The following is a 9,504-nucleotide window of genomic DNA, read 5'->3' as shown; positions in this document are numbered from 1 at the left end:
CCTCGCCGGGAGCTGCGGCGCGATCGTACCCGTCCTTCGTGTGCTTGTTTCGCGTTAGCAGAAATCAAGCGAGTTCGCACAGCTCCACCTGCAGCCCAGCCGCGGCTCCTCGGGAATCGCTCTGTTACAGACATCCCTCTAGCTCCTCGCAGCAGCACACCGCCCTCTGGAAAGCATCGCGCCCATCTAATTGCACAACTAGGGAGCGCAGAAGGCAGCGTGTGCCGTTAGCAGTGCGCTAGGGCAAAGCCCGCCGCTGCGCTCAGCTGGGTGCACGCGGGGGGGAAAGCAAAGCGGTGGCCTGACCTGCAGCTTCAGGACGAACCAGCAGCAGCGCCTGGCAGCGCAGCGCCGGGCCTTGGGAAGTGTTTGCCACCACGGTTCTGTTGAGGGGAGACAAAATGGGTGAGATTTGGAAACAGCAAAAGAGCGGCACAACTCTGTGAAGAAGGCATCTCAACCTTTATTCACGGTAAGGCTGCTTTCAGCGGCACGGGCAGCCAGGAGCTAAGGCAAAGTCCAGCCAAGGGACGGAGGTGTGATGTATGTGTGGTACCACAGCACTCGCCTGTCAGAGGCTGTCGGTGCTAGCTTCCCACGGCAGGCACACGCCTAAGCTGTCAGGAGAGGATGGAAAACCCTGGGAGCAGCTCCACACGCAAACAAAAGGCTGGGTGCTTCCGCATCAACCCAAAGCAGAACTCAGGGACAGCGTGGCTGGGAGAGGCATTCCCCTGTACTGTGCTACAGCGTACAAAGGGAAGCCGTACAGGCTCAGCTCTCCAGGGCACGGCTCTGCTCCGAGCAGCCACTGCAGCACTGGGTTTATGTAACCGGCACTGCGTGTTCTCCAAGCTGGGCCTTGCTGCCTGTCCCTCCCCTGCCTTGTATGAAAAGGATACTTGACATTTCTGCACAATATTTGGAATCGTTGTCTTGATAGCATTGCAGCTATCGCTGTGCCTGACATGGAGCAGCACCACGAGCCAGGGGTTGTGTGCTTCAGCAGAGAGAAGTGCTGCTGCTATCAGGGAAGTCTCGTTGTGCTGAAATGGGAGCCTTCAACCTCGGAGAAATGCACTGAATGATAAAACTGGGAAGAATTACTTAACATCTGCCTGTACACAAAGCCACTCTCAAAAGACCTTCAGGCAACGTACTGTCATACAAAACTGCAAACCATACAGCAATGCTAAGTGAGTTTTCACGAAGCTCTACTGAAATCAAACAAGCAAGAAATACAGAACAATCCTGGAACGAGCTGGACTGCAAAAATCTGTCACGTGAAGTGTTCAGTTCTTCATTAAATCATCTACACAGAAAGAAAAAAAAAAAGTAAAAGCAGATTAAGTTTTGCCTGAACACGTGTAAGGTGAAACAAAGCATCAGCAATGTCAGCATCCCAGAGCACCACTAGAGGCTGTGCTGCTTTTGCTGTGGAGAGCAGAAGTTTGCACACAAGAGCGAGGTTTCCTAGCCCTGAGAACTGCACAGAAAAGTTATTCTGATAAAATAAAATGGTCCTTGTGTAACAGATCACATCCAGAGGTAATTCAAAGTTCTCATGTCAGCATTTAGAAGTGAACAGGCTCCACGCGTTTCCTGGTGGTGCTTTCAGCATTAGGCCTAACTTCCCTCCTTGTCTTTTCTAATGCAGAGACTCCTCCACAATTAACAAATGCACAGATGTATAAACATTGAGATGTCCAACTCTGGGCTAACTCTGCCAAAGGGAAAAAACAATGCAAGATTTCCAGGCAAGCCAGTAGAAGAAAGGAACCATCTACAAAGTCCTTCAATATGCAGAAACTAGAGGATGTACAAACTTATTCTGTTGAATCTCTACACCGAAATAAATATCTCACAACAGAAAAAATCATCAGGTTTTAAATCAGAATTGAGCCTCTACTGGAAATCCTCTGTGAAATGCTACACAGGAACTGGCCATTAGATGTCACCTTTGCCCAGAACATTGATCATGTAGTCAGTCACCACGTTCATCAACAAAACCTGCATAATAAAACCCCCATGTGCCCAGTTTGATAAGTGCACAGCTCCTGTGTTTACAGACATTCTACAACAGTTCATCTTTAGAAATCTTTGTTTTAGTGATTCATTCTCTTACTTTTATGCAGGAATACGTTCCTAGGAAGTTCTCTTAGGCTACACAGCTAGATGAATTCACATCTGTGTTTTTATAGGCTAAATACTCACTGATTGACGCTGCTTTCCCTGTACCAGCAGGCATTGGTTTCCTTAGGATTACAGAGGCCCTTTGCATAATGGAACTGATGGTCAAACCACTCAGGACACCATTATTGTTCTTCCTCACCTCCAGCAGAGCATCCACAATTTTGTCTCTATAGGAGCAACAGAATTAACTGCTGACATTGCTTTTTTGTGCAATTATTTAGTGCTCAAGCTATCGTGGCTATGGCATTCATTACAAATCAGGGCAGAACTGCAATCCAAGCACTCTCACCTACTAGCTTCTGGATGAACGTCTTTAAGTTTCTTCATTAATTTGGCAAAACTGCTCAAGTTCAATGCGTTAGGAGACATAAAGGCTTCTAATGAATTAGTGGAGAGAGGAGCAGCAGGTGCTTTTGGCAGGGAATTTTCTCCAGTATCCTAAAGTTGCATGAAAAGCAGCAAGCAGTGAATGGGTTATGTACTGTACAAGTCATTTGGAGCATCTTTACTACCAGTAAGTATTTGTGTTACAGAAAAAGAAGTGAAATTCAGATAGCATATCTACAGTTCATCAGCAACTACCATTTTTGCCTGGACCAACCTGAGTGAATAAAGAAATGATACTTATGATATTACTGTGCAATTACATTTAAAACCTGATAGTTTTTCCTCTGGTATCCCCAAATCTTTCCTGTATCAAAATCAAAAGGCATTCACATTGAAAATGTGCCAAGTAAAACGAAAAGAGAAGGAAAACAAGATAAAAATCTCATACAAATGCCTGGGCTACTGGTTTGGGGATAAGAAGAAATATCAGAACTTGATGTGGGAGGAAACAATGGTGGTACCACTTTTTTCCAGCATGTCACCAATTTATAACTGATACATTCTGTGCTTTCATACCCTAACACTGCTCAGTAAGCAATAAATAGAACACGTTAGAGGAAGGAAGCTGTGAGGCTCCAATCTGCCACATAAAGGAGCTGCAGTAATCATTAATTACCTTTTGATTAACTGCAAATAGAAAACGTACGGAGTCTTCAGCAGAGGATTTGAGGCACTTTGCTTCTGAAGGCAACTGTGCAGAGCAAGGAGCTGGTGAAGAAGCCCTGGGCAGGAGAGGCACCTTCTGAGAAGCAGGGGAGGTGCCAGGTGCTCCCACAGAACCAGAGGCTGATGGGAGTGCTTCATTCTGATCACTGCTTGCACTGCTAGCAACAGAGACAGCTTCACTCCAAAGCTTCTTCCCAAGGATTCGGGAATCCAAAGATCTGTTCTCTGATGGATTACTGACAAGTTCCACACTTATTGGTTTTCCTTTAATTTTTGTCTTGTTCATTTCTTCCATTGCTAACTTTGCTGCAGAGGTGTCTTTAAAGCCAAGAACTGCGCATCTAAGACATGAAATAGGAAACTAAGTGAAGTACAGCTTCAATTGCTACACAATGTCAGTAAGTATTTTGGTACTGTCAATACGAACACATGATGACTCTCATCTTTTGAACATTAACCGTGTCACAAGAGAAAATTCTGAGCTGCTTAGCTTCTCATAAGGTGAGAAGTTGCCTGGAATCACAGGTTTTTGCCAACTAATCTGTACCTACATTACTTAATAAAGCTTTATTAATGTACCTGTGGTTATCAGAATCCGCACAGAGCAGAAGGACAGAGATCTGGTACTTCTGGAAATGCAATCTCAGATCACCCTACAAAAACACACACGGTTTGTTTGCAGGGATATAGCACGAACGTTCACACGAGCAGGGAGACTGCTATGGAAATGGAAGCAGGCATACCTCTGACACTGAAGAACTCAAGCCACCAACACGAACAAAGGAGCACTCATTTGCACCCTCCATTATCTTTGCTTCTGATAACAAACAAGAAATCAGACTTATCATTTTTTCAGCTCAAACTGACATCTCTAAAGCAATTCTCAAGAAGCCATTACAGGGAAGGAAGCAGAAAGGAACAAAGAGTGCACAATATCAATGCCATTATTTAGGTACATCACCTTAAAGCATGTGACCTCACCTCTTAAACCAACCGTGTCTTCTTTCTCTTGGTGCTTGCCCACTTCTCCAGATACTACTGAAAAGTCTGTTCCTGTGAAGTCCTCCTTAGCATCAAACCAACATTCATTCCACTCTTTGTTTTTCACATATCCTTGACAAATAAATTTCAGTGTGTCAAACTCAGATGAATGAATATCAGACTGCTAGGTGTTTAAGAGGATCCCAGCTACTTACATTATTTGCTGCTACTTGATGAAGAGGTGACACATACCAGATCTCCCTTGTGATTCAAGTAGGAAAGGTTTATTACTACCTTTTTCTGGATACAAAGTGTAATAGATGGCTGATACGTAGGGATATTCTACTGTGCCCTGTGTTGGAATGCTTACTGGTATGTATCTTACACCACTCCCCCCACCTCACCCCTCAAACAATGAGCAGACCAGGCACCAGAAGCAGTGAGCTTACCATGCTGCACACCCTGCTCTTTAAGCTGCTCTTGGGACGTCTTGGAAGAAGCAGAGTCACTGGGCTGCTGGCTGTCAGTTAAACACGTGGTCTGTGCACTCTCCTACAAGCACGTTCCAGTTATATCATACAACTTGCACTTGATAAGACTTTTTTTTTTTTAACTTCAGAATATTAATCAATTAAACAGGTAAATTTTAAAAAGAGAACCTGATGATCTCACCAAGAACCCCTACGTTATTTTGCTTCCAAAGGACAACCCAAACTGGTCACTCAGCAGCACTTGCTGTTACTGGCAAAGAATCCCAGCTTGAGCCTTACAGCCCATGGCTGTATCAGAGCACAGATGAAAAGAGACACTGCTCCCAGCACAAAAGTCTATCGAACGACAAACCCCTACCTACCATGTTGACAGGAGTTCTGATTTCTTGCAATGTTGAAGCTTCAAAACCTGCTTTTCTCATGCCTGAAAGAGAACTGCAAAAGATCCAAGAACTTAATACAAAATACAGTTCCACAAGTTTTAATTTAATTACCACTGTACAGTTCTCATCTAAGAACACTACAGAGTAGAGCTTTCCTTGAAATGAAACCACTGCACCCAAAGTGCTATGCAGTCTGGAGCAACAAGATGCATCCTGAAATACAGGAATCCCAAGTTTAACATCTTTTAAGCTCTGCTCCCATTTATTTTGAGCTTTAAAACCAGAAAAAAGGCCTACTTACCCATGGCAAAGTTCCTCCCTGAATAACTGTCAAAAGAGAAAACAGGACTTAATTTTCAAGAAAGAAATCATTGAAAGCAAGCAAACCAAAAAATGTTAAAAAATACCTTGCATGGGACATAAGAAGAAACAATTGGCAATAACTTTATCTCAACTGACAGTGGTGGAAGTGCGCTCAAAGGTGTGCCCATTTGTATTTCTGCTCTCATGCTGCTGTAATTCTTTTTTAGCTCTTCCAAAACTGACGTGACAGAGGAACCTAATTCAGTATTAGCACAGGTATTTCCATGGTATCTGTTAAAATAGAATCATCATAGAATCATAGAATGGCCTGGGTTGCAAAGGACCACAATGCTCATCCAGTTCCAACCCCCTGCTGTGTGCAGGGTCACCAACCAGCAGACCAGGCTGCCCAGAGCCACATCCAGCCTGGCCCTGAATGCCTGCGGGGATGGGGCATCCACAGCCTCCTTGGGCAACCTGTTCCAGTGCCTCACCACCCTCTGTGTGAAAAATATTGCATCCCATAATAGGAAAGATAAATTTTCCCCATCAGCAGCATGGTAAGGCATCCAGAGGCAGGTCTGCTGCAAGGCGAGTATTTAGCAATTAATGCCAAGTTCTCCATTTCACTCAGAAGGACATTAACATACATGCCTGCTAAAACATGCATTTTCCTCCAAAGCCAGTTTGTAGATCCTCAAGCAGTGTCGATAGCACATCTGATAGTGAATGCTTAGAACCTGCAATTCTGCTTCAATAGCTCTCCGCAGTAGATTTTGACAGACAGACACAGAATCCTTTACAGTTTCTTCGTTGAGGTGTGCTGGCCTTCAAAATAATAATAAATACAATCATGAAGCATTTGAGTCAACGCTGCAGGTTTACTATGTTTTACTGTTTAATGAGCAGCTTTACAGAAGCTACGTCTGAAGTGATTTAAGGAAAAAGATAATGCAATCACTTCCTCCTGTTTGCAGGATTACAGAATCAGAATCTTTAGAGTTGGAAGTGACCTGTACAGATTCACAGAATGGCCAGGGTTGGAAGGGACCTCAGGGATCATGAATCTCCAACTCCCCTGCCACACGCAGGGCCACCAACCTCCCCACTTAATACCAGACCAGGCCACCCAGGGCCCCATCCAACTGGCCTTGAACACCTCCGGGGATGGGGCATCCACAGCCTCTCCGGGCAGCTGCTCCAGCACCTCACCACTCTCTCTGTACAGAACTTAAAAGAACTTTAAAGGCCATCCAGTCCAACTCCCCTGCAATGAACACAGCCTTTCCATCTCCAACACAGAAATCTTACCCGGCATCTAGAACTCCAAACAGAGAACAATCCAAGACCTACCTGTCAGCCTTTACCTTTAAACCGCTGCTACACAACTCAGTTTTGGACTCCCACTGTTCCTAAACAAAGACGATTACAAAAAAGTTACGGATTAACATTTGTATAGACAAGTTCTGAGCACTGTTAGGTTAACAAAGCTCTACACATCAACATTATTCTTTTTGAAGTTACCTTGACTTGTGAACTTCTCTCATTTGCTGCAGCACTGCCATCTTGGTGTACGTCAGCAATCTGTGACTCCATTTCCTCTGTAGGACCAGTTCCAGACAGCCAGTCTGTACTGCAAGCAACACTAGCACAAGTTTCCCCAAGCCAACCCACATGTCTGAATTTGTTCATCACTGTCATCTCTGTATTAATTGCCCTGGATAAGAGAGGAACTTGAGCACTGGTACTTCTGCTGGTTGTAAAGCAAACTCTAAAGTCAGAACTTGCATCGACAGCCTGGTTAACTTTAGAATTACTGACCACATTTACCAAGCTTTCACAACACTCCAAGTTGAGGGAGGCAGTGGTATTTGCACTGCAAGATTTCCCTGCAGCTTCCTCCCCAGAACAGAGATCCTTGCTAGTGAGAACTGCAGAGACTGGACACTGGTTCTCATCCCCCTTTGAAGCGCAGTAAGCACAGCTGGCACCACACATGTACAGGAGGGGTTCCTCACAACCGTAAAAATCAGAGTCCCCTGCACTTTTGCAGAACTGTGTGGCTGTTGCTAGGGCCCTTTCCCTTGGTGACAGTAAAGGGCTTCCTTGCTCCACTAAGTTGCTGTGAACACATCCGTCGTTCTGTTTGGGCTGCGTGCCATCATGTAAGGAAGCATCTTCCATCTCTGCAGGGTCACGTGCAAGCAGATTTGGATAACTCCTTTCTCTAATCCTGTATGCATGACTTTCAAGCATACTTCCAGCAAGACCACTGAGAGATGCTGCCTGCTCCTCTTTACCATCACAAGCCGCGCCACTGTTAACAGGCAGAGAGTCCTGGAGCAGCTGGGGAAGCTCTGGCACAGCTGTACAACGCTCAGAAGTGGAGTCAGCAAGATTTTGTTCTTTTGCAGCTCCACCACCTGCAATGTCATGAACTGGATCTACTGCCACTAGGGCTTCCATTCCTACAGCTTCCCTTTGCTCAGAAAGCTCGCTTGAGCTATTCCCATCATCAAAGCCTTCTTCATTCGCACTGATGTACTCCAGCTGTGAATCTTCACCCACATGGATGTGACTCCCTCCATCACAAACCCCGCAGCTGCAGTGTGTACCACCACATGCCCTCCTCAGCACATCAGCTTCTTTCTGGCTTTCATCCACCTCTGCACTGCAGGTTCTCATTCTCACGTTATACACGTCAATATCAGCATCTAAAGACGTACTTAAGTAAGGCAAGCTTTCCTCTGATAACGCTGCAAGGCCCCTGCTGATGCTTTGCTGGCCTTCCTGCGGACGAGGGCAGAGCAGGGAACTGTGCATGAGGCACTGCTGTTTGCTTTTAACACGGTCCTCCTGCAGCTCCATGGCGCAGATGGGGCCTCCTCAGAAGCGATCCACGCAACTTCTCCTGCAGGCAGCCACGGCCACCTCCAAGAAAACAAGCCAAGCTCAAGGTGTTCGTGCCGTACAAGAGCACGCTTTCCCCTTATGACCGACCGCAAACCGCGCTTGCAGGCCCGGCCCTCACAGCGGAGCCAGCCTGCCAACGGCCCGCCACGCGCTCAACGGCCGCTGCGTCTGATTGGCTGAGGCGGAGTCCTCGCGTTGCCGCCGCCGTTTTGCCTGAAGCAGCCGCAGCTCTGGCTCTGTATCTTACCGCTGTCCAGAACGCTTTGTTGCAAAATTGCTTTTGCTCCTGGTTGCTGCGAGGCCTGAAGTGCAAGGTCTGCTCTCCCAGAGTCCTTAAAATGCGGTAAAAACGCGTTGAGGCTTCTAAACAATGCAGTGGCGGTCTGAACGCATCCACCCCCGAAGCACAACCGCCTTCAGAAGAAAGCCCGCCCGCCCGCCCTCAGCCTCACGGCCCCTGCATTCCCACACAGCGCTGTTCGGGGCCGTTTCCCAGCAGCAGCACGAGGACAGACCACCAGAACCACCCGACAAAGTGATGTTTTTTATTGGCAACTTCTGCTGATGAGTTTCCTTTTTCACGCTCCTGACATTTATATATAAAAAGGAAAAACAAAACAAAACAAAACAAAACAAAACCAACAACCAATTAACGTTTTGGGCAACATTCCATTCTGCAAACATTAAAATTATTTAACATTTGAAAATAAACCCAAAGGGTAGCAGTTTTAAATAGAAATTGTAGGAGAAGGCAGGTTTGGGGCTATTGGAGGCAGCCCTGCCTGGAGCCCAATGGAAACAATGTGGGCAGGTGCTGCTATCATCATCTAAAGCCCTGCTGTACATTCTTCACAGGAAGACACAAACCAGTTTGCATTAAACCCAACGGTGCTTTCTCTTCCCTTATTCTAAAGCTAAGTCATACTGAAAGTTATGGGGAAAAACGCGGCTTCAACATCCAGCTACTTCATCACACACAACGATTTCTACTAAGAGCATATCCAGGTTGAAATACACAGCTGATTTCTGTCATGAAGCTAATGCTTATGGGGTGCAAGATGCAATCTGCTTAAAAAAACACATCACTTCTTGATGAGCAAAACATTATTTTCAGCCTTTTGGACCAACTCTAATTTGTTGTTCCTGAATATTGCCAGGGGAATTCTCACCACTACCACAGGTAAGAT

At 45.8% G+C, this 9,504-nt stretch overlaps 1 protein-coding gene across 3 annotated transcripts; it reads right to left on the bottom strand.

Moving 5' to 3' along the window:
- Positions 1 to 6: 6 nt before the first annotated feature.
- On the bottom strand, positions 7 to 8,741 carry RBM44 (RNA binding motif protein 44). Of its 3 annotated transcripts, none has more exons than XR_002116455.1 (15): positions 6,929 to 8,741; positions 6,758 to 6,816; positions 6,059 to 6,232; positions 5,509 to 5,695; positions 5,403 to 5,428; positions 5,081 to 5,153; positions 4,677 to 4,779; positions 4,228 to 4,359; positions 3,990 to 4,063; positions 3,826 to 3,899; positions 3,197 to 3,587; positions 2,483 to 2,631; positions 2,215 to 2,360; positions 307 to 1,312; positions 7 to 198 (listed from the first exon to the last, which is right to left on the bottom strand). XR_002116455.1 is itself a non-coding variant. In XM_019616880.1 (14 exons), the coding sequence occupies exons 1-14, from the start codon at positions 8,270 to 8,272 to the stop codon at positions 1,293 to 1,295; spliced, it is 2,952 nt and encodes a 983-aa protein (XP_019472425.1). In that variant the 5' UTR covers positions 8,273 to 8,741; the 3' UTR covers positions 7 to 1,292. The 3 variants fall into 3 exon arrangements, 1 of the variants encoding a protein (XP_019472425.1); XR_002116456.1 differs by having other exon boundaries at positions 7 to 166; XM_019616880.1 differs by having other exon boundaries at positions 7 to 1,312.
- Positions 8,742 to 9,504: the final 763 nt, after the last annotated feature.

The sequence above is a fragment of the Meleagris gallopavo genome, chromosome 7 (assembly GCF_000146605.3).
Source record: "Meleagris gallopavo isolate NT-WF06-2002-E0010 breed Aviagen turkey brand Nicholas breeding stock chromosome 7, Turkey_5.1, whole genome shotgun sequence".
Lineage (NCBI taxonomy): Eukaryota > Metazoa > Chordata > Aves > Galliformes > Phasianidae > Meleagris > Meleagris gallopavo.
The sequence above is the reverse complement of the archived record's forward strand: the minus strand, read 5'-3'. Positions and strand labels throughout refer to the sequence as shown.

What these genes read in the sequence shown, in the direction of transcription:
- RBM44 (XM_019616880.1), bottom strand. Translation starts at nt 8,272, where the DNA reads ATGGAGCTGCAGGAGGACCGTGTTAAAAGCAAACAGCAGTGCCTCATG. An exon ending in AGAGAAGTTCACAAGTCAAG is followed by an intron (nt 6,817 to 6,928) that starts GTAACTTCAAAA and finishes GTCTTTGTTTAG; the next exon opens with GAACAGTGGGAGTCCAAAAC. An exon ending in AGGGAGGAACTTTGCCATGG is followed by an intron (nt 5,154 to 5,402) that starts GTAAGTAGGCCT and finishes GATCTTTTGCAG; the next exon opens with TTCTCTTTCAGGCATGAGAA.